Source organism: Molossus molossus, unplaced genomic scaffold (assembly GCF_014108415.1).
Source record: "Molossus molossus isolate mMolMol1 unplaced genomic scaffold, mMolMol1.p scaffold_m16_p_5, whole genome shotgun sequence".
Taxonomy (NCBI): domain Eukaryota; kingdom Metazoa; phylum Chordata; class Mammalia; order Chiroptera; family Molossidae; genus Molossus; species Molossus molossus.
Window position 1 is genome coordinate 22,505,692 of NW_023425388.1, and position 26,069 is coordinate 22,531,760.

General features: G+C 36.9%; 1 protein-coding gene across 1 annotated transcript; it reads left to right on the forward strand.

Moving 5' to 3' along the window:
• The first annotated feature begins 2,007 nt into the window (after positions 1-2,007).
• On the forward strand, positions 2,008-16,747 carry LOC118617395 (arylacetamide deacetylase-like). The gene is made up of 5 exons (XM_036243313.1): positions 2,008-2,203; positions 6,340-6,562; positions 8,443-8,512; positions 9,851-10,022; positions 15,440-16,747. The coding sequence occupies exons 1-5, from the start codon at positions 2,066-2,068 to the stop codon at positions 16,034-16,036; spliced, it is 1,200 nt and encodes a 399-aa protein (XP_036099206.1). The 5' UTR covers positions 2,008-2,065; the 3' UTR covers positions 16,037-16,747.
• Positions 16,748-26,069: the final 9,322 nt, after the last annotated feature.

A 26,069-nucleotide genomic window follows, 5' to 3' on the forward strand; every position in this document is an offset into this window, starting at 1 on the left:
TACTCCAAACTTCCTATGTTTTATGATGCTACCTTTTCAAAAGATCGTTTCCAGGTCTTATGGATTTGAACTACTTCTGTCTTGAAATGACACATTAATTTCTATCAGATCCATTGGCTACAACTAGTCCCATAACCTTACTTAACTGCTAGAGAAGGTATCTAAAAATTATGAGGGCTCAAGGACATTCAGGGAACAGTAACTGTCTTCAACACTGCTACTTGGTTTTGTAAGACCTTGACAAATTACTTCATCTTAATTTCAGTTGCTTGTCTGTGATCTGAGACTAATTGATGAACTATGTCAAGGGAGGTTTCAGTGTGCACTCATGGAAGACGTTAGTGGCTTCACACCATACTACAGAATCAGCTTGTACAACTTTCTGAACTATCTGTGGTCTGTTTCTTTCTCTCTCACATGACAATAACACTATTGAGGATTAAATAAAATTTAATTGTTTTAGTGTACTGATTGGAGTCTAGAGTAAGTGTTTAAAAACTATTAGCTGTCTCCATGATTGCTGTATAATTTTAACATAATTAGTATTACTTACTGATGTTTATCATTATAGCAAGACAATAAAATGTTATAATGATATAAAATTTGTGTGAGCACATTCCTCTGACTTTGTAAAATCTCTCAGTACATAAATATACTTGTTTTCCTTCTCCAAAAAATTTGTAATTTCAAGCATATACCTAGGTTTCTTTTATTTTCCTATGACCTGTAGGAGAAAAAAACAGGAGGGGGGGGGGGGAGAAAAGTCCAAAATAGCGGCAGGGTGAATGGAAGCGGCACAGACCATCTCCCAGGACCAAACTAGAATTACAACTAAAATAAGGACAAACCGTCAGGAAAAACCAACAGAAAAGCAGCTGGAGAGCACCCCATAACCTACAGCTTGGTAGGAACAGTGGAGGCACAAGAGGGTGGGCTGGGAGCCCATGGACAGCAGCTGTTTTAGCTGTGAGCAGCTCATTCAGACTTAAAATCCCAAGCTGTCAGCTAAAGAAAATTGTGAAACAATATGAATGTAACAACATCTGCATCATAAGAGTCCTAAAAGAAGAAGAAAAAAATGAGCAAGGGTTAGAGAATATATTTGAAGAAATAGTGACAGAAAACTTTCCTAACTTATATGCATGTATGTGTAACCAATGGACACAGACAAGAATGCTTGGTGTTGGGGTGGGGCATGGGATAGAAGGAGGGTGTCTGAGGGGAAAAAGGAGAAACATCTGTAACAAAAATAAATTAATTATTGTTTTTAAAAGAAAGAAAAAAATCTTACTTTTATTACCAAAATAAGACCTACTTATTATAAAAAGAAAACAAACTTGGAAAATAAAGGTATTCAGGGAAAAAAATCACCTATTAATTCCCATCATTCAAAGAGAAATAACTGTAACACTTTGGTGTATATTCTTTTAATTACTTTTTTATCCATATCATATATATATATACACACATACACAGATTGGTGTGTGTGTGTGTGTGTGTATAACCTCCTTTGTGAAATAACATTTTTTTTTGTAAATATCTTTTCATGGGGAACATTTAAATAAAATGTTTAATGATTATTTAGTTATATTTGTACTATCAAGGTTTTGAAGGGCTTTAAAATAAACTTTCATTTGGGAATAATTTTAGATTTAGAGAAAAGTTGCAAAGATAGCACAGATTTCCTGTACATTTTTCACCTGGTTTTCCTTAATATTGACACCTGACATAACCTTTGAACTATTTTCAGAAATAATAAATTCACCTTGATATAAAAAAGAAGAAAATAGTTCAAGTATTCTGCATGTAGTAATAATTAAGCAATACAATGTTCCTTTGACTGCCAGCAGCTTGGGCATGACGATACTTGTCAACAGTGTTGTAAGATCACAGAGATCTTCCCTCTTCTATTGCTTATTGGTCAACAGCCAATGAAACGGCACGCTGAGCAGTGGAGCTGGGTTCAGGAAGTTGGATTACACTTTATGGCACAATTGAAATTGGGCATGAAGCTTCTGTCTGTGAATATTTCAAAGTGCTGGCAAGTGGAGCAGGGAGAAACAACATGGGAAGTAAGATTATTTCGCTTCTCGTGGTGGGGGTCCTCACAGCATATTATGTTTATACCCCTCTCCCAGACAACATTGAGGAGCCATGGAAAGTCACGGGGCTGTTCATGGCAGCAAACACTATAAATGCGTTGGTAAGTACAGAATTTGATTGACTCAGTATTTAACAGTTTAATCAGGAGAACATGTCTGTTTATTTTTAACAATTTCTACTGTCTTGGAAGTTTTGTTCTTTGAGTTTGTTGATTTTTAAATCTTTTTAATATTTTAACTATTCCTTAGTGCCACCACTAACAGAATGAATATGGAGGAGGAAGTCAAGTAGTTTTAATTTTAAATACAATAGGACAAAATATACTGGCTGAGAACAGAAAGTCTTCTTGTGAGTTTCATAGCATGAACTACAGAAACGATAGGACTGAGCAATACTGTGATTAGTGACAGAATTCTATGCAGTAATCTTGTATTCAGACATGAAAATGAATTCTTACTGATATATTTGGAAACAGGCCACTGGTAAAGGCCAGGGAAATGTGTGATGTCCAATAGACAGATGAACTGCTGTGGTGACCTGGCAACTGCCTGGTTGGCTGACCACTAGGTCACCATGTCTGGCCCTGGGAGACCTATGGTTCTTTTCAAGTGAGGCTAATTACTTAGAAATGAAACCATTCATTATCTTCCTTAATCTCTGTAGCAAATCACATGTGCTGGGGGTGGAGGGGTGGGGGGAGTAATTCAATGACAATTAGCCTGAGTAATAAAACACTTGGCTTTTACTTATTTTTAAGATGTTTAATACTCTCTATTGGCATTTAACTTAGCTCCGAATCAGTGCAATATATATCTTGTTAGCATTTTCTTATTAGTGATTTGATTATTTTTAGTAATTTCAATACACATATGTTGTTGGATTTGGGTTTCACTGGAATGTAGCTTCAAGTCTTATTTTCTTAAGTTATTCTTAAATCATGTTTAAATTATAAATTTGGTGCATCGTTTTGATTTCTTTTATTATGTGGATTAGTTATGTGTATATATATTTATATGTACAGTTATACATGCACAGACATATTTATCAGTCTTCTAAACAATGTCATTTTATCTTAAGTACTTCTTTTCATTTTTCTTCCCTTTTATTTGTTTTTGTCATTTCTGTTATATACAATACCTTGAGTTTCTTTTAATTGCGTATTTATTTCTGAAATTATTTTGTCTTTTTTTTCTTATTTCTTTTCTGTGCTCTACCAGAACCAGCTTTTATCCTTTCATATTATTGACTACTGATCACTTCCTTTTATCTACTTCTATCTTTCTTGAATACATAGATTTCTGCTTTGTGATATTTCTTCTTATGTTGTTTTAAAATTTTTATTTTATAATATTGTGTAATATACTGTATCCACTTTGCAGTGACTTTTTCTAATGTGTTTTCTTAATGTACTGGAGACTTATTTTTTTTTATACTACACAGTACCTTCATTAACGTTATATATACAATTATTGTGTTATTTCTATTTGAATGAGACAACTTTTTTAAATTAATTAATTTATTTTTGTTACAGATGTTTCTCCTTTTCCCCCCACTGATTCCTTCTCCCCCTCCCTCCCCGCCCTGTCCCCAGTTTGTTGTCCATGTCCACTGTTCACGCATACATGCATATAAGTTCTGTGGTTTATCTCTCCCCCACCACCCCCTCTCCTGGGGATTGTCTATCTGTACCCCACTTCCACGTCTGAATGAGACAACTTTTTTGGACAAATTTTTAACGATATCCCGGGGAATAGAGGTGGGACCAGGACATTTTGTGTTTCAGTTTTTGTGCTGAAGAACTCTTATCAGATAGATAGATAGATAGATAGATAGATAGATAGATAGATAGATAATAGATAGACAGACATATCTTTGCAACTTCTCACCTTTAAAATTTTCTCCATCCCCCCTGAATCCCCTGTTTCATCACCGGCTGTTGTTGGCAAGGAATACAGCCCTGCTTTCCCAGTGTTATCCTCCACTTTCAATTTCTGAAATCAGTGGCCTCTGGAACTTGCTGGCTGACTTCTGAGTTTCTTTAGCTACTTCTCTCAGTAATCAGGCCTCTTAATGTCTCCTGCTCCTGGATCCTATGATCATCACAAGCTTCCTTCACTCTTGGAATAAATGGTCATTGTCCTTCCGCAGGATTTCCCTCCTTCAGAGCCCTCCACTGTCCTTTTCCTGCCTTTCGCGTTGCCCCAGCAACAGGCTTCTGTGCAAGTCCGCTGGTTGCGCTTGCTTTGATCCAATACTGCACGGAATTTGCAGTTTAAGGGTTTCCTGTGACTCTTAGTTCTTGGAAGAAATAGTTTATCTTTTTGACTATTTAATTGATTTTTTTGTTTATTTATTTTTCTCTTTCCTCCTTTCCTCCCTCCCTCTTTCTGTCCCTCCCTCCCTCCTCCCTTCCTCCCTTTCCTTCCTTCCTCCCTTCCTCCCTTCCTTCCTTCCTTCCTTCCTTCCTTCCTCCCTTCCTCCCTTCCTCCCTTCCTCCCTTCCTCCCTTCCTCCCTTCCTCCCTTCCTCCCTTCCTCCCTTCCTCCCTTCCTTCCTTCCTTCCTTCCTTCCCTGTGTGCTCTCCTATAGAAGAAAAATGTAGATTTACCTGAAAGCACTCATTCTCATTTTTTTTAAAAGTCCTCACCAGAAGATATTTTTCCATTTATCTTCAGATGGAGTGGGAAGGAGGGAGAGAGAGAGACATCGATGTGAGAGGGACACATCAAGTGGCTGCCTCCCACATGACCCCGACCAGAGCTAGGGACCAAACTGGAACTGAGGTACATGCCCTTGACAGGAATCAACCCCAAGACTCTTTGGTCTGAGGGCCGATGCTCTAACCACTGAACCAAACCAGCCATGTCCTCATTCCCATTTTTTTAAGAAAATAATATTTTTTTTGCTAAGGACAACAGACTACCATATCATATGTCATCTTTTCAAAACCTTTAAAAGTGTATCATCCCATTGATGAAGTAGATGAATTTTTTTCTAATTATTTTCCCCTCCACTCAGCTAGAGAAAAAAAAACAAAAACCTTCACAACTTCTTGCTTGAATTAAAGCTCTTTCGTACTACTTCATTCTTTACCAATCAACTTGAGCATAAAAATAAAGAATGATAATTCAAACTTTTAATAATTCAGTGATGAAGATAAAGAGAAGGCATTGAATAGAATCACTGTCCACTAGTCTGCCATACAGACAATCTCCAAAGGTCAGAATTTCAAAGACAGGTAACTGCAGTGCCCACTCTGATAGATTGCTCAGCCGTATCCTGAAGGACTCTGAGGTTGCATATGGGCTTGGGAAGATAACACTAGCAGACCTACCCTGGGTTCAAGATCACATGCACTTGTGAAAAGTGTTTTCCACCCTGAACCAGATTGTACAGGTTTTCCTTACGTGCATTGGGACAGCTTGAAGCTTCCAGGTTTGAGATTATTTTTTAAAAATATTGCTTTTATCACCTTTTTGTACATTTTTGTGTTGAATTTATTGGGGTGACATTGGTTAATAAAATTATATAGGTTTTAGGTATATAATTCTATAATATATCATTTGTACACGGTATTGTGTGTTCACCACCCCAAGCCAAGTCTCCTTCCGTCACCATCTACCCCCTTGGCCGTCTTCTACCTCCCTCCACCCCTGTCCCTCTGGCAATCACCGTATTGTAGTCTGTCCATAAACCATTTTTTTTTTCTTTGCTTAAGATCTTCACCCTTCTGACACAGCCCTCAGCCCCCACCCCTCTGACAATGTCAGTCTTTCTCTGTATCCATGAGTCTCCACTTTGTTCTACATATTTGCCATTCATTCTTCCAGCCCTACTTAGATCTTTATGCTGCTCTGGCCTTCTCAACAATACACTGGTTAGCCTGCGAAAGGTGAACATTTTGAAGTCCAATGATCATTTCAGTTTCCAAATTCCCAAATAACCACACTTAATATGCAAAACTCTAATTTGGGTGAAGTCACTGGCATAGGCAGTTTCTCAACTTTGAATCATTTGATATCTCAAGAATTCTTTAAATATCTTTAAAAAAAAAAATCTGGGGCATCTATTATGGCAAAGATTCTGAATCTCTAATATTTCTGTGTCATTCAGATTCCCCTGTGGCAATACACAGGACCACTGGGAGCATTTTTGCATGCTTCTATGTTCCTACACAACATTGGCATTTGCTGTTTGTCACCTGGCATAGTGTTTTTTTTTCTCTCTATCCTTTTAGGCTCACTTTGGTGAACTACTGGGAATCAGCCATTACTTGAAGACTCTAAATTTCTTCGTGAGCTTGCTAGATGTCCCAGCCAGATCAGACGAAAATGTCACTGTGACGGAGACAACTTTCAACAATGTTCCTGTCCGTGTTTATATACCGAATCGAAAGTCAGAGGCACTAAGAAGGGCCATATTTTATATTCATGGTGGTGGTTATTGTTTAGGGAGTTTTGGTATGTGCCCCTTGTGGCAATTTTTATATATTCTACAGCATATATTTTATTAAGATATTTACTCAGACATATCAGGTAAATATTATCGCAGCTAACAAAATTCTCCAGCTATCTAAAATTTATTTCTTTGCAACAATGTTAATTTAAAAAATTATTTCAAATTTCTGTCTGAAAGGAAGTAATCAATATTAAAAGCTATACCAAATCTCAGGTAAGAAGAGAAACTGTTTCATGCACATAGAACATTATTATTAAACTTGTTAATTGCCAAAATTATGGAATGTTGTAATGAAAACAAAAATTGAATTTAATAGTGAATGAGAAAAGAGGAAATAAATTTAGATATGAAAGACACGGTTTTAGGTAGAAAAGAAGCACAGAGTTGACTAAATAGACTTTATTTTTATTTAATATAAAATGTATGTACAACCCTGAGTGGTGTGGCTCCATATTTATATCTAGAAGGTCTATGAACACATTTATAAGCAGACGGTAAAGATGGCAGTAAATGGAAGTATGTTGAAAAAATGTGGGAGGGGCACTGGAGTGTGGGAGGAAGTTTGCCTGATGTGTGGGATGTGGGAGGGAATTGGATTCCATACAGAGTGGAAGTATTGACTCCAATCATGAGGAGGAACATAACTTCCTGTGTTATGTTTTCTTCCTTCCTTTTCAGGAGAAAAAGAGGATTGATGAGTTTTGGTGTAGATTGGAAATGTAAATTGGAGCAGTAGAGAGTGGGATCCTAATATTTTCTATAACTTCAGACAGTAAAATCATCACCTGGCAACGAAGCGATGTTTTTAGGACTAAATATGAAAAATAAAATTTTTAAAAATCTGACTATGCCATGCTTCAGTTAGTTTCCATGAGTTTCTGCTGCCCAAAGCAGTTTATTAAAAATCTTTCCATCTGTGCTCACCAAGATAAAGAAGTAAAGAATAGGCTCATAAATAAAATAGTATTTGCTTTCTCTTTCAATATTAAAGAAAAATACAAAAATCTGTGTTTCAATCCAAAATATAAACATTATTTTCAATAGTAAATATTAGAAGTTTTAAACGTAGTTGTATTTTATTTAAGAATGTTCAGCACCCAACTTTGGAAACATCACAAGAGACTATGTACTCCTCTTTTTATGACCTTCTGCAACAACTTCATATCCTGATATTTTCCTATTATGATCTCACCCTCCTCTGGTTACTGTCAAATTCTATTTTTCTCCTCAAAATTTTTTTATGGGTACTTTCCCAACCACAATAGCAAACATGTGCCATCTCCACCCCATACGCATGGACAAAAACACCCCAACTAACACAAATCTTCTTGTCTGCCTAGGAAATATAGATGCATAAATCAGGTCTCAGCTGTTCCCTATTTCCTTCCTGCTCTTCCTTAACTTCCTCTGGCAGTTCTAATAAAGTCTAATACTATTCCATAGAGCACTCTCTCCACACTTCCATTAAAGCAACTGGTATGTTGCATTATTGCTCTTAGTTTATACACCTGCTCCTCCCTAGTCCTGTCTCCAGTAGACTGTGACTTCCTGAAAATCAGGGAGGTATATTTATGTTTATTCTTTCAACAACTAACCCCTGCTGATGGAAGAGAGCACAGATTAATCTTGAGGAGAATGAAGTTAGCTTAAATTATACAGTGTGAAATGTGGGGAGGGACAAGCAAACTGACAACGCACATGTGAAAGGAACACTAAGTAAAAGAATTCATGTTCTATAGCTATGAGGACATATAAGAAGTATCTTTCCAGAACATTTTAATGAAGAACAAAGTGTCCTAGTAGGCTTTTTGCTGAAAAACAAACAAACAAAAAACACATCAAAGTATTTTTCAGTGTCTGATGTTATTTTCTTTTCTTTCAGCTAATTTGAATTATGACACGCTGTCAAGACAAACAGTTAATAGACTTGATGCCGTCGTCATTTCAACCAAGTAAGAGCCCTGTTAGTGTGTTTGTGTTTGAGCCAGGTGCCTTACATAGTAAGATGTTTTCAGCCATCCTGGTCATTCCTTGGTTATGCCAGATGTGTTTCAAATGAACATGAGAAGGTGAGAATAGAAAAAGTGAGCTTGGCCCTGGCCAGTTTGGCTCAGCGGTTAGAGCGTCGGCCTGCGGTCCTGAGAGACCCGGGTTCGGTTCCCGCTAAGGGCATGTACCTTGGTTGCAGTTTGTCCCCGGCCCTGGTTGGTCGTGCGGGTGGCAGCCACTCGATGTGTCTCTTTCACATCGATGTTTCCCTCTCTCTCTCTTCCTCTCTCTCCCTCCCACTCTGTCTGTACAAAAAATGGAAAAATGTCCTCGGGTGAGGATAAAAAAAAATAAATAAATAAATAAAAGAAAAAGTGAGCTTGGGCATGACCAGAAAGAGACACAGAGAGAAGACTTGCATAGTTGGGTCAAGTGAGAATCAAAAACAGGAAGTCAAGAAATTGTTAGAATAAAATTAAAGTTTTAAACTTTGCTGACAACTTGCCTTTGCTGGATTTCTACCCTACTTGTAATTAGCAGTGTGAATAAGGAGGACGGCTGCAGAGTGAGTGACTCAGCTTCAAAATGTGCACAGAGAGTTACCTGAGTGACTTTGTGACAGTCGAATCTCATTTTAGCTCCATTTTCTCATATGTAAACTGGGCGTCATATAATATTTTCTATATCATAGAGCTGTTTTGAGAATTAGGTGATAAAATACATTTAAAGCAATTAGTATAGTATATTTCATGGTATAATTCTTCATTAAAAGGAATTAATAACTAGATAATGTGGGAATACTGGCAAAATCTATTCTAAAAAGCATTCTAGATCAATAATCAGTAATAGAAAATAAAAAACATAGTCATGATTGCATGCCAACTTGATCATTAGATTAAATTGGATTAGAATGATTTCTAAGATTTTTTTTTTTTTTACATTTATTGGTTAGTAATAAAGTGTAATGGTTCCAAAGAAAATAACATTTGGGAGACATTTACTTAGTTATCATCTGGGATTTGTTTTTGTTTTTGTTTTTCTTAAATCTAATCCAAGTTTTGCATTCAAGCCTTTATTAGTGTGAAAATGACATTTCTGAAAGTTTTCATATTAAGCATTATCATTAGGATAAAGTCTGTCTTTGAATTAATTATGATTCCAAATATGTTTGTTAAAGAAAAATTTTACTTTTGATTTTAGGGTTAGAGCATGCACACAAACATGTATGCACACACACAACACACACACACACATTTTTATTAAAAATATTGACTTAAATAACATTGATTTTCTGCCCTCAGCTACAGACTTTCACCTCAATACCACTTTCCAAGTCAATTTGAAGATATATATAATTCATTAAAGTGGTTCCTACGCCCAGATGTTCTTAAAAAATATGGTGTTGATCCTGAAAGAATTGGTGTTTCTGGAGATAGTGCTGGAGGAAACTCAGCTGCAGCAATATCTCAACAGGTATGTTGCTGAGATTTGTTTCAATTCAAAGATAGCCTACACTAAACATATTTCAAACATTAAAATAGTCAAGCAAATATATTATATTAATATATTAGAAATACATAGAGATCATATTAGAGAACATCAGTATACATCATAGTGCTTCTATTCCAACTTTCTGCTAGATTTTTAAAAATAAAATAATAAAATTCCCTCTCTAGATCATTGGTTTCAACTTAATAGATATGGTCAGGTAAGTACCATAGTGTTTGTTACATTAGGGGATGTATTTGTGAAATCAATCAATGACACTAATTCACATAACTAGAGAATCAGATGATTGCAGTATTCTTTAGTGGAATATGCCAACTTCCATGAAAATTGTTATCAGAATAATACAATTACCAACTGACAAAAATGTTAGCAGGTTCATAAATACTATTTACTTGCAGAAGGAACTATACTTTTCAGATATTAATTATTACACTATTTCTATGATGTTTAGCTAAAATTGGACACCTATTAACTATAAATTTAATGTGGTAATAATTCATTATAATTAATCTAATAGATTATGAGTTAAATTGCTTTTGATACTGGTTTATCTAACCAAAGAAATAAACTCAGTACTAATGGCTTAGAAGCAATGTTCTTGTAGGGTGAAAAAATTCTAATATATTTGCAAAACATGTCTACAATTTAATTCTAGTCATAAATATTGCACATAAATTTATTGTGCAATAAAACAAACCTTGCACTTATTTTTATTATATATTTTATACACATTTTAAAGTATATAAATTTTGACTATTAGTATTTTTAGAATAACCTTTTTATTATTACCAGCCAAAGTAAAGATAAAACTTATAGGATTTGTTCTAAGTATACTACAGAAAAGATATTTGTTACTCCTCAGAAATTGAGTTCTACATTGCTACTCATTGTCTCTCTGAGAGGCACCCTGATGCAGTGCAAAGAATACATCAGAGACATGGATTTTGGAAGCTAAAGTAATGTCCAGCTGTGGCCTGAGACAAGCTGCCTAACCATTTCAAGCATCAATTTCTATTGAGTGTGTTGCATAATAAACCCTTTGTCATATGTAGTTCAGGTGCCTATCACAGTGCACAATTCATTCTAGCCCATAATTATTAAAAATCAGGATAAAATACCTTATAACATTCTGGAACGTATCAAAAAGTGCAGAAGATGGAAATTTCTAAGTCAAATGTTTTTTAAAAGATGAAGAAAAAAAACCATAAAATAACTCCAGCACTCAATATCTCTTTAACCTAAAGGGTTATGGCAAACAGAAGGAAACTGTTCAAACAAGATGAGCTTTGGAACCCTTTCAGAAGCAGAGTCAAGGTCAAATATGTGGGTGCTCATCAACCACTCCTCACTGTAAGTGAGGCCTTAAGAGAGATGATCTCAGGGTCAGGGTGAACCTGTTGTAAAACAAACCTCATGTGCATATTGGGAAGGAAGACAATTAACCAATCACACTCAGAAAACTAAAAGATTATTATTATGAATAAAATATTAGAAAAATATATGTCATATATATACACCTTAAGCAAGTTACTAGTAATGCAAGGAAAAGTACAATTTATTTATTTATTTGTCCCCATTTTATTATTATTATTATTATATTTTATATTTGTTACAGATGTTTCTCCTTTTTTACCCCATTGACACCCTCCTCCCCATCCCCCTGGTCCCATCTCCGGCTTTGTTGTCCATGTCCATTGGTTATGCATACATGCATGTAAGTTCTGTGGTTTATCTCTTCCAACCCCCCACCCCCCCTCTTCTGAGAGTTGTCAGTCTGTACCCTACAATTTATTTTTAAGTGAATTTTACATTAATAGATTAAATAAGCAAAATCATATATCATTGATGCAGAAAAGCATTTAGGAAAACTCACAATAATAGTTATTGCTTAACTAGAATAGATGGAACTTATATAATCAACTAAACTACATTGATTAAGAACAAGTAAAAGGGGTTTAATTTTTTAAAAACACAGTAATCAATTCCATAGTGAAGAACAGTGGTCATGGGGAAGCAAGAAGGGTGTGCCATCAGGTCAGGTCATATGGAGAACTTCCTGATTCTTCAACACATTTATTATATTTTATATTTGTGTCTTATAACATCATGTACTTGATTTTATGTGTATTATACTTAACTCTATAGTTTTTAAAAAATATATTTTCAAGATTTCTGGTCAAGACGGCGGAGTAGATAAACACTGGTACTCCCATCCTCTCACAATCACATCAGAATCGGAACTACACTACCGAACAACCAGCCCTGAGAACCACCCGCAGTCTAGCTGAACAGAACTCCTCTCATTAAGAATATAAAGAAGCAGCCACATCAAGGCTGGTAGGAGGAAGAGGGATGCAGAAAGGGCCAGCCCCACACCCACCTGTGGTGATTAAAAATCAGGAGGGATATTTCAGTTTCTGAGGAGGAATGGCCCCAGCACCACAGCAGGTGCACCAGTATCAGGAAGGCAAGTCCCCATAACCTGCGGATGTAAAAGCAGCAGGGACTGGGGCTGAGAAGACTGGCTGAGCAAGAGGCTGCTGGAGACCAAGGGCAGTTCTCTCAAAGGGCCCACACATACACTTACTCATTGATGAACTCACTCACTCTGAGCTTCAGTTCTGGGGCAGCGGCTGGAAAAGTGCCAAGAACATACAAGGAGGAACTGAATTGTTTGGTTTAAGGAGAGAGCCTCAGGGGCAGCTTTCTCCCCAAGGGAAATGCTGAGAGAAGCCATTGTACGTTTGCTGACCCCTTCCCTCATCCAGCCGCAGTCACAGGTGAGCACCAACTTGGTCAGCCTGGGTAACACAGTTTGCCATTCCCTGGTGACACCCTGAGACCCCACCTCACCCAACTTTTGAGCACAACCAGGATACTTCCAGTGGCTTTTCCATACAAACAGCGTGTCTTGGCTCATGCTGCAGACTTTTCTCAAATCTAGCAAAGATTCACAAACCCCAATAAGCAGTGTTGGGCCTCACTAGTCCTCATACCTCTTGCTAAGTGACCTCAAGTTCAACCTTAGCAGCAGTTTAACCTCTACTAGGTACCTCCAATCTTAGCACAAGCAGTAACCATCTGAAGATCACTTTGTAGCTCATAACAGGTGGCCCTGGTCACGGCACAGGCAGTGATTGACATTGGTTTGCATGAGAGCTCCTGAGACCCTAGAACCAATACAGCAGGCAGCCAGCTTCATACCATACCAGATACCATCTAACCACCTCCGCTAATGACACAAAGAGGAGACTCAGCAGGCGTTACAGCCCTGCTAAAGTGAATCTTGGTTCATGGGGTCAGCCCTTGCACAATAGCTCCTCTGTTATAGTCATACCCAGTCTTCATAGTCAATCAGCTTAAGAGCCAATTCCTGCCAATGATGTGCCAACAGCAATCAGGGCTCAACTACAATAGAAGGGCACATACAATCCACCCAAGGGGCACTCCTGGAACACCTGGCTCAGGTGACCTGGAGACTGTGCCACTGGGTGTCACAAGATACTTACTACCCATGTCCATTATACCAAGGTGACATAGCAGCTCTACTGAATGCATATCGCAAACACAAGGAGGCAGATAAAATGAGGAGACAAAGACATATGTCCCAAATGAAAGAACAAAACTCTAGAAAAAGAATTAAGCATAGTGAAGACAATCTACCGGATGCAAAGTTCAAAACACTGATTATAGGGATGTTCAATAAACTTAGGGGAAGAGTAGATGAAGTCAATTAGAACTTTAACAAATATATAGGAAACATAAAAATTGGAGATAGAAAACAAAAAGGAACCAGTCTGAAGTGAAGAATGCAAGAACTGAAATAAAGACTACAATACAGGGAATCAACATAGCATTAGATGAAGCAGGGGATCAAATCAGTGATTTGGAAGGCAAGGTGGCAGAAAACACCCAATTAGAACAGAAAAAAAATAAAAATAAAGAATTTAAAAAATGAGGATAGCTTCAGGGACCTCTGGGACAGCATCAAGTATACCAACATTGAAAACCTATTTGAAGAAACAGTTACAGAAAACGTCCCTAACTTGGTGTAGGAAATAGACAGACAGGTCCAGGAAGTGCAGAATCTCAAGTAAGAGGAATTCCAAGAGACCCACACCAAGACACATCATAATTAAGAGGGAAAAGATTAAAGATGGAGAGTATGTTAAAAGCAGCCAGAGAAATTCAGTATACCTACAAGTGAGCTCCAATAAGATTGTCAGCTTATTTCTCAACAGAAACTGTGCAGGGCTAGAGGGATTGTAGAACTATTCAAAATGATGAAAAGCAACAACCTACAACCAAGTTTACTCTACCAGCAAGGCTTCATTTAAAATTAAATGACAGATTAAAAACTACTCTGACAAGAAAAAGCTAAAGGAGTTCACCACCACCAAACCAGTATTATAAGAAATGTTAAGGGGACTTCTTTAAAAAGAAGAATAAAAAAAGATAAGAAAATAAGAATAACAAAATGGCAATAACTACATTAATGATTACTTTAAATGAAAATGGATTAAATGCTCTAATCAAAAGACACAGGGTGGCTGAATGGATAAGAAAACAAGACCCATATATATGCTGCCTACAGGAGACCCACTTCAGATTGAAAGACACACAAAGACTGAAAGTAAAGAGATGAAAAAAATGTTATTTCATGCAAATGGCATCAACGACGAAAAGCTGGGATAACAATACTTGTATCAGACAAAATAGACTTTAAAACAAGGCTGTAACAAAGAACAAGGAAGGACCCAACAATTCCAGCTCTGGTATTTATCTGAATAAACCCAAAACATTAATTAAAAAGACATATGCATGCCTATGTTCATTGCAGCATTGTTTACAATGGCCAAGATATGGAAGCAACCTAAGTGTCTATCGATGAATGAATGAATAAAGAAGAGATGGTACATGTGTACAATGGAATATTACTCACCCATATAAAAGAATGAAATCTTATGCTAAGTGAAATGGGTCAGACACAGAAAGACAATGCCATGTGATTTCACTTATATGTGAAATTTAAAAAACAAAATAAATTAGCAAACAAAACAGAAATTCATAGATATGGAGAACATTTTAATGGTTTCCAGATGGGAGGGAGCTCGGGGGATGAATGAAAATGGGAAAGGGATTAAGATGTGCAAATTGCCAGTTATAAAAACAGACACAGGATGTAAGGTACAGAATAGGGAATATAGTCAATAATATTTTAATAACTATGTATGGTGTCAGGTGTGTACTTGATTAATTGGGCTGATTACTTTATAAGTTATACAAATGTTTAATCACTATGTTGTACACCTGAAACTAATATAATATTGTTGTCAACTGTAAAATTATTACTTCAACAACTTGCTTTAAATAATTTGCAGCTCCTAGATGATCCAGATGTCAAGATCAAACTCAAGATACAGTCTTTAATTTATCCTAGCCTTCAGTTTCTTGATATGGATTTACCATCTACTCGGGAAAATGGACATTTCCCAGCTTTGACCAAATCACTTTTGGTCAGGTTTTGGAGCGAATACTTCACCACGGACAGATCACTTGAAAAAGCCATGTTCTTCAATCAACATGTACCAGTGGAATCAAGCTATCTCTTCAAATTTGTTAATTGGAGTTCTTTACTCCCAGAGAAGTTTAAGAAAGGGCACACTTATAACAGTCCAACTTATGGTACCTCTGAGCTATCTAAAAAGTATCCAGGGTTCCTAGATGTGAGGGCAGCCCCTCTGTTGGCTGAGGACAACAAGTTGCGTAGTTTACCCTTGACCTATGTCATCACCTGTCAACATGATGTTATAAGAGATGAGGGAGTCATGTATGTCACCCGACTTCGGAATGCTGGAGTTAGGGTGACCCATAACCACATTGAAGATGGATTCCATGGAATACTTTCTTTTTATGGATTGAAAATTACAGATAGATTAAAAAATCAGTATCTGAGTTGGTTAAGTGAAAATTTGTAATGAAAATCTCAACTGTGGTTTATAAAAATACGTAAGCCTCAAATAGAAAACAAATTAGAAGCAAAAGGTGGTGCTTATATTTCTTTTTATTACTTGTGACCTTTATAAGGTCCTCATGGCCACTGTAGGGTTTTCTGGTGATTGTTGGTTTCTGTTTTGTTTCTTTACTCCATGGATTCTTCTCTATTCTATATCCTAAGTGTTGTTTACTCACCTCTGTATCTTAGAAAATATCTACTGTATCATATATTCTTTTCTTGCTACTAAAACGCCTAAGAGATCCTTGGCATTAATTTTGGCATCCTAGTGCAGAAATAGGCTTGCTGGCTTTAAGAAGTGAATTTTATAGTAGTAGGTGGCAAATGTTGTAAACAGTTGGCACATGAGTCTTATTTGTGCCTACACGGCTGCTGCAGTGCTTTAAATACATCCCAGTAAAAGCTTTGGCATTTCACAAGCCAGATGTGTTTGTTTAAACCCTTTTCTCAAAGTAATACTATTCGACAATAAAAAAAACTAAGGTGATAAATTAGAGCTATAAGAAATGAGTAACAGTTTATTTGGAAATAAAATGGATATCAAAAAGCTATTTGTTTTGAGAAAACAAGTTTCGAGGACTTATAGATTGCAAGACAATGTAAAGCTACTGTAATCAGGATAGTGTGACATTTCAATGAGGATAGGAAAGTAGATGATACAATGGAGACCAGAAGTCAGTTTAGAGTCAATTGCTGAAATAAAGTTGACAAAGTAATTCAATTCCAAAAGTATAATATATTTTTTAAATATTTAAATATTCATATAAAATATCCTTAACCCTGACCTATACTTACTTTACATCATTGACAAAAATTAACTCAAAATGAATCATTGATCTAAATATGAAAACCTAAATTTTAAAATCCCTAGAAAAAGTTTTATTTTTTTTTTTTTAGGTAGGACTACGTGTTACTTGAACTGTTGCATCAAGCTATCATTGCATTACAGTGTCAGGTGTGTGGACCATTTCCAGTATTATACAAAAAACCACAATCGCCCTGGCCAGTTTGGCTCAGCAGTTAGAGTGTCGGCCTGCGGTCCAGAGAGACCCGGGTTCAGTTCTCGCTAAGGGCATGTACCTTGGTCGCAGTTTGTCCCCGGCCCGGTGCGGGTGGCAACCACTCGATGTGTCCCTTTCACGTTGATGTTTCTCTCTCTCTCTCCCTCCCACTCTATCTGAACAAAAAACGAAAAAATGTTCTCGGGTGAGGGGAAAAAAAAACAAACACCACAATCTAGGTAGTGTCAATGAATTGATTTAGTACAAATGATATTTTTAAACACTGAAGTAGCTTTGAAATGTATATATTTGAATATTTCATGAAGAAAGCAGGAGCTATGTGATACTTTTGTAAATCTCAGTTGGAAATTACATCGAAATAGTTAATGACTTTATTTACAATTCAGTCATTTTTTTAGTTTGAAAAAATAACTTGGACACATTTTAACACCTAAAATAAATGCATACTACTGATGCAGTCTCTAACAATGTATAAGCTAGTGCAATTCTTGAGACAGCTACAAAAAAAAGAGACTGGAAGAAAGTGTATTGAAAACTACAATAAGTAGCAATTGGAATTTTCTGTAGCAGAGAAAAACCAGAGGCTACTTGTCTATTGGATAAAATAAATTATAAAAATAACAATGTGGATAATACAGATATACATATTAGCAAATGCATAATTTTGATAACTTCCTTTTTAAGACTTAAAAAAAAAGATAATCAATACATTACCTAAAAACAGAATTAAATGTTCAAGAAAATTTTTCTAAATTATTTTTAATGCAATCTGAGCTTAAAACTTTGGCCAAATATAAATTAGTTTGAGCTCTTACACAAAAAGGAAAATCATTTTTAGATAGAGAGATGGTAAAACTAATATATATAATTTTTACATAATATATATTACTATATATATAGTTTTACATAATATATATTATTGTGTTTATGGGGTTTATGTTAGAAAAATTATGGAATAAATACTAAATTGTTTTAAAAAGTGAAATATTTTTAATTCAGACACTAAAAAATTATATGTAGAATACCAAATATCTGTAATAATACCAAAGATCAGTTAATTAAAAATTTAAAGAAGTACAAGCACTTTTGGTTTCAGATGAGTTGTATGATATGAAACTCTGCCCAATTAATAATTTCGGTTATCTTTTGTCTCAAAAAATTCTACAGGTAGATAGTCTACTTGTGACCAAAATTAATGAACTCATGGCATGAATATATATGAATATTTTACATCCATGAAAGAATAATTTTAACTAGTCATGAAAAAAATTATCATGACAAAAAGGGCTCCATTTATGTATGTTAGGTCAAGATTCAGACTTAGTGGAATTTTAAAACGGGACAAAGTTTCCATGCTGCTTCATTAACCTATGATACAGACTGAGGGGGGTTGGCTTACTTTCTGAAGACGACTGTGGAATGTACTATGGAGACTCCTTTTGAATTGTTCAGTGCATGCCTGAAAATGTTATGACTCATTGCCAATTTATGAATCTATTGAAATAAATAGAATGCAATGATTTTAATCATCTTGTGTTCTTGAAACAATACTTGTTGAGTCATTGAAGAGTTTTACAAAGATTCATTATACTGCTAACTTCATTTCGAGGTTTTCTTGAAACAAAAGGGATGTTTGCCAAATGTACAATATATATTTTACGGAGAACAGCAGTGTGGCTTATGTTTCTCATATGAATGAGCTAATTCTGAATCTCCAAGTAAAGAAAGGCTTCTTTGTGACCTAGCTAGATAGCTACAAATTTTTGTATTAAATTCACTCTTTTTATTATAAGAATCAGTGATAATGATTTTCACACATCTCTAACAGAAATCAATAGACAGAAGGTGTTAATATATAGTTAATAGCATTATATAAATTGGCTGCAAAAAGAACAAGAAATATTGGAGAACATGTAATAGATACTGATAAATTTAGAACTGTTTTTCTCTTTAGTCATTATTCTGTAATAATCTGCTCCTATCACTTTGTCCTGATTAAATAAAGAAAAGGCCAACTATGAAGCTTTCAGAGCAACCTGAGGAAGTACCAACTGGCCCGATGCACCTCTAAATGAATGTGTCCTCTAAGAGAATTTGTTAGTTTTTAGAACTCAGATAATAGAACGAATAGCAGGATAGATGTGTGCTGACCCCGTTCACCCAGTTCCCTTTCGCCTCAGCTCCCTCCCCCCTCCGTTCCCTCCTGCTTAGTGCTAACTGCCTCGGCTTCTGTACACGCAGCTTGCTTGCTCTGCTGAACTCTTGAGTGACCCCTGCCCTATATAAGCAACCCTCCCCGAGCTCGGGGCTGCAGTTCTCCTCTGTGTAGTTTGGCTGCAGTCCCTGCGCAGGTAATAAAGCTCCTAATATTCAAAATTACTCTGTGTCCGGAGAGAAAAAATGGCGGCGGAGTGAATGGAGATACACAGACCATCTCCCAGGACCAAACTGGGTTCACAACGAAAATAAAGGCAAATCGTCAGGAAGGGGCAACCGAAAGGCAGCCTGGAGGACCACACAACCAGGGACACCGACTCAATCCTGGTCGGCTTGCGAGGACACGAGAGGGGGCCGGAGCCCACGGTCTGCAGCAGCCTGGCCTGGGCAGGGACCAGCGGACTCAGCGGGAAGCTGCTGCCGCCTCGGGCGACCAGGGCTGGGTCCTTTGGCTTCGGCTGAGCCCTATGCCCTCGGTTGGTGCCACAGCCTCGGCCGCCCTTGGCTGGAAGCAGTGCCCTCGGGATAAAAGTCCCACGCGGCTCCATGACGCAGAGTCGAGACTGAGGCTAAATTGGCAGCAGCCACTCACCTTGGGCTCCGGCAGAGGGAAGGCAGACTGGACTGGAACTGTGTGGGGACACTCGGGATTTGGACGGTGCTCAGAGCTTTTGCTGAGTGCAGCCACGCAGGACTATGGTCATCTTACTCCTTCCCAGGGCCCTGGGGAGAGGCGGCAGCCCCTCCCTCAGAGATTCAACCCCACCTGGTGGCCATTGAAATGCTAATTGAGGCCCATTAACAACCAGCATATGCCCCACCCTTGGAAATCCTCTTACACAGAGCACCTGAGGAAGTTTTTCAGGCAACTCAGAAACCAAGGTTCTTCATTCAGGTGACCTCTACTAATAGCCTCCAGGCAAAAAAAAATACTAGAGGATAACTACCATTCCCTGGGCTAGCAACACTAACCAGGAAAGCTAAGACTTGACAGTGGTGTTTAAAGTGGGTCCTCCCTGCTTCATCCAAACCCAGGAGAGGGAGCCACAAACAGCAGAACACCAACACCCACAGGGAAAATTTGGCAGACTCCAAAGCCCACTGTGATAGCCAAAATGGTGAGAAACAGAAACAAAAGACAAATAAAAGAACAAGAGACCTCTACTGAAGATGAGATGAATGAGGTGCAGTTAAGCAAGTTAACAGAACTAGAATTTAGAGCCATGATTTGCGGATGCTCAACAGCATGTGTAAGGACATGAGCACCATGACTAAAGACATAGAAATATTGAAAATCAACCAGTTGGAAATTAAAAACCACCAAGAAGAAATGAAGAATGACATATCAGAAATGAAAAACACATTGGAAGGTCTAAAAAGCAGAGGAGAGGAAGCTGAGGACCGGATCAGTGAATTAGAAGACAGCGTAGAAAAAATCAACCAATCAGAAAACCAAAAAGAAAAAATGATTAAAAAACAGGAAGACAGCTTAAGAGAACTGTGGGACAACTGGAAATATAATAATATTCACATCATAGGAGTCCCCGAAGAAGAAGAAAATGAGCAAGTGTTAGAGAATATATTCTAAGAAATAGTGACAGAAAACTTCCCTAATTTGGTGAAGGAAGAAGGCATTCAAGTTCAAGAAGCACAGAGAGCCCCAAGTAAGAAGAACCCAAACAGGCCCACACCAAGACACATAGTAATCAAACTGCCAAAAATTAAAGACAAAGAGAGAATCCTAAAAGCAGCAACAGATAAACAACAGGTTACCTATAAAGTAAACCCCATAAGGCTCTCAGCTGACTTCTCACAAGAAACACTACAGGCCAGAAGAGAATGGCATGAAGTAATCAAAGTCATGAAAAACAAGGATTTGAATCCAAGACTACTCTACCCAGCAAGGCTATCATTCAAAATAGAAGGCCAAACAAAAAGCTACCCAGACAAAAAAAGGCTAAGGGAATACATTAGCACCAAGCAAGCACTGCAAGAAATGTTAAAAGGACTGCTGTAATTAGCAGAAGAAATGGGAAGAAAAATAGAACAAAACAAAAATGGCAATAAATAAGGACATATCAATAATCACCTTAAATGTAAATGGATTGAATGCTCCCATAAAAAGACACATAGTACTTGATTGGATAAGAAAGCATGACTCATCTATATGTTGTTTACAAGAGACTCACCTCACAACAAAAGACTCACATAGATTGAAAGTGAAGATATGCAAAAAAATCTTCCAAGCAAACGGAAAAGAAAAAAAAGCTGGAGTAGCAATACTCATATCTGATAAAATAGATTTCAAAATGAAGGCCATAACTAGAGAAAAGGAAGACCACTACATAATATTGCAAGGATCTATCCAACAGGAAGATATAACCTTGATAAACATATATGCACCCAATATAGGAACACCAAAATATATTAAAAATCTTCTGGAGGACTTCAGAGGAGAAATCGATGACAATACAATCATAGCAGGGGACTTCAACACCCTGCTGACATCAATGGATAGATCTTCTAGACAAAAAATTAGCAAGGAAACAGAGACTCTAAATGAAGCACTAGACCAAATGGATTTAATAGATATCTACAGAGATTTACACCCCAAAACTACAGAATTCACATTCTTCTCAAGTGCACATGGGACATTCTCAAAGATAGACCACAGGTTAGGACACAAACTAAGTCTCTACAAGTTCAAGAAGACTGAAATCATATCAAGCATCTTCTCAGATCACAATGGCATGAAACTAGAAATCAATTGCGACAAAAACATGCAAAGATATTTGAACACATGGAGGCTAAATAGCATGCTATTAAACAATGAATGGGATACCATGGAGATCAAGGAAGAAATTAAACACTTCCTGGAAACCAATGAAAATGAACACACAACAACACAAAATCTATGGGATGCAGCGAAAGCAGTTCATAGCACTACAGGCCTACCTCAAAAAACTAGAAAAAATCTCTAATAGACTATCTAACCTCACAACTTAAAAAACTAGAGAGCGAACAAACAAACAAACAAACAAAAACCCAGAGCAAGTAGAAGGGAGGAAATAGTAAAGATCAGAGCAGAAATAAATGACAAAGAGACCAAAAAAAAAAAAACAAAAAAACCATTCAAAGGATCAATGAAACAAAGAGCTGGTTTTTCGAAAAGATAAACAAGATTGATGGGCCATTAGCTAGACTCACCAAGAAACAAAGAGAGAGAACCCAAATACACAAAATCAAAAATGAAAGAGGAGAGATAACAACTGACACCACAGAAATACAAAAGATCGTTAACAGCTGCTAGGAACAATTATATGGCAACAAATTCGACAATCTAAGTGAAATGGAAAAATTTCTAGAAACACACACTCTGCCAAAACTGGACCAGGAAGAGATAGAAAACTTGAACAAACCAATAACAACAGAAAAAATTAAAGATGTAATCAAGACTCTCTCAGCAAACAAAAGCCCAGGCCCGGATGGCTTCACAGGGGAGTTTTACAGAACATTCAAAGAACTAATACCTATTCTCCTCAAACTATTTCAAAAAATTCAAGAAGAAGGAAGACTTCCAAACTCGTTTTATGAAGCCATCATAATTCTAATGCCAAAACCAGGAAAAGACACTACAAAGAAAGAAAACTACAGACCAATATCCCTGATGAACTTAGATGCCAAAATCCTGAACAAAATACTAACTAGCAAATCGAATCCAGCAATACACCAAAAAAATTATCCACCATGACCAAGTGGGATTCATCCCAGGGATGCAAGACTGGTACAATATTTGCAAATCAATACATGTGATACACCACATAAATAAAATGAAGAATAAAAACCACATGACCATATCAATAGATGCCGAAAAAGCCTTCGACAAAATCCAGCATCCATTTCTGATAAAAACGCTCAGCAATGTGGGAATAGAGGGATCATATCTAGACATAATAAAGGCCATATATGAAAGACCTACAGCCAACATCATACTCAATGGCCAAAAACTAAAAGCATTTCCCTTAAAAACAGGAACAAGGCAAGGATGCCCACTTTCGCCACTCTTATTTAACATAGTACTGGAAGTCTTATCCACAGCAATCAGGCAGGAATTAAAAATAAAAGGGATCCAAATTGGAAATGAGAAAGTGAAACTGTCATTATTTGCAGACATGATACTATACGTAGAAAACACCAAAGACTCCATCAAAAGTTTACTAGACTTAATAAATGATTTGGCAAAGTAGCAAGATACAAAATTAATGTCAAGAAATCGATGGCATTCCTATACACCAATGATGAACTCACAGAAAGAGAAACTATGAAAATAATCCCATTTACCATTGTGACAAAAAAATTAAGTTACCTATGAATAAACTTAACCAAAGAAATAAAGGACCTATTCACAGAAACTACAGGTTATTGAAAAAAGAAATAGAGGAAGATATAAAAAAGTGGAAGCATATACCCTGTTCATGGATTGGGAGAATTAACATCATTAAAATGTCCATATTACCCAAAGCAATCTATAGATTCAACGCAATCCCCATCAAAATACCAACAGCATACTTCACAGAATTAGAACAAGTACTTCAAAAGTTCATATGGAACCAAAAAGACCTCGAATAGCCACAGCAATATTGAAAAGGAAGAACAAAGTTGGAGGGATCACATTACCAGATTTCAGGTTATACTATAAAGCCACTGTAATCAAAACAGCCTGGTAGTGGCACAAGAACAGGCATATAGACCAGTGGAACAGAACAGAGAACCCAGAAATGGACCCAAGGCAATATGCTCAATTAATATTTGACAGAGGTGGCAAGAACATACAGTGGAGTAAGGATAGCCTCTTTAATAAATGGTGCTGGGAAAATTGGACAGGTACATTCAGAAAAATAAAACTACACCATCAACTGACACCCTACACAAGAATAAACTCAAAATGGATAAAAGACTTAAATGTGACTCATGAATCCATAAAAGTCCTAGAAGAAACTGTAGGCAACAAAATTTCAGACATCATACACAACAGAATTTTCACTGACACATCACCTAAGGCAACAGAAACAAAGCAGAAAATGAACACATGGGACTACATCAAACTCAAAAGCTTCTACACAGCGAAAGCTACAATCATCAAAACGGAAAGGCTACCCACTGTATGGGAGAGCATAATTGCCAATGATATATCAGATAAGGGGTTAATTTCCAATATATATAGAGTGCTCATACAACTCCACAAAAGGAAGACAAAGAACCCAATTACAAAATGGGCAGAGGAACTAAATAGACACCTCTCCAAACAGGACATACAAATGGCTAAGAGACATATGAAGAAATGCTCATCATCACTAATCATCAGAGAGATGCAAATTAAAACAACAATGAGGTATCACCTCACACCTGTCAGAATGGCCGCCATCAACAAATCATCAAACAACAAGTGTTGGCGACGTTGTAGAGAAACGGGGACTCTAGTGCACTGCTGGTGGGAATGCAGATGGGTGCAGCCACTATGGAAAACAATATGGTGTTACCTCAAAAAATTAAAAATTGAACTTCCATTTGACCCAGTGATCCCGTGTCTAGGAATATACCCTAAGAAGCCTGAAACACCAATCAGAAAGAATATATGTACCCCCATGTTTATAGCAGCACTATTTATAATAGCTAAGATCTGGAAACAGCCCAAGTGTCCATCAATAGATGAATGGATAAAAAAGCAGTGGTACATATACACAATGGAGCACTACACAGCTGTAAGAAAGAAAGATCTCTTATCCTTTGAGACTACATGGAGGGACCTGGAAAGTATCATCCTAAGTGAAACAAGCCAAACAGAGAAAGACAAGTTTCATATGATCTCACTTATTTGTGGAATATAATGAACATAACAGTCTGAGGAATGGGGTAGTCCCAGAGACGTGGAAGTGGGGTACAGACTGACAATCCCCAGAAGAGGGGGTGGTAGTGGAGAGATAAACCACAGAACTTATTTGCATGTATGCATGAACAGTGGACATGGACAACACACTGGGGACAGGGCGGGAGGGAGGGGGAGGGGGTATCGGTGGGGGAAAAGGAGAAACATCTGTAACAAAAATTAATTAATAAAATAATAAAATAAAAAAATCTTATATTCAATATACAATCTTGCTTATCTTTAATTAGATATATTCCTCAGTATTTGATATTTTAGATGCTATTGTTGATGGTATAATTTTTCAAATTTTTAGTTCATTTTACTTTTTTATATTGATCTTATGTCTAGTAATCTTGCTAAGTTAATTTATTTCTAATAAAGTTGCTTCTGAAAAAAAAAATTACTTTGTGTCCAAATGAGGTTGACTCTCCTGGGTTACAACAATTCCTATTAATTATATTGAGTTGACACAAGAGTTTTTGAATTTACTTACATTGGACAGATACAGTTTTGAAACTGATATGTTTTTGCTTAAAAGTCAGATTAATTATTTTTTAAAGATGAAACAATTTGTCAATATGGATGGAAGTAAATTTTAAAGGAAAATAGTTTTTTTATATTCAAATCAGTTACTGAAAAACTTTTAAGTGTGGTTATGAAAATTTGAGTATGTGGCCCTGGCCGGTTTGGCTCAGCGGTTAGAGCATCAGCCTGCGGTCCAGAGAGATCAGGGTTTGGTTCCCGCTAAGGGCGTGTACCTCGGTTGCAGTTTGTCTCTGGCCCTGGTTGGTCGTGCGCGTGGCAGCCACTCGATATGTACCTTTCAGGTC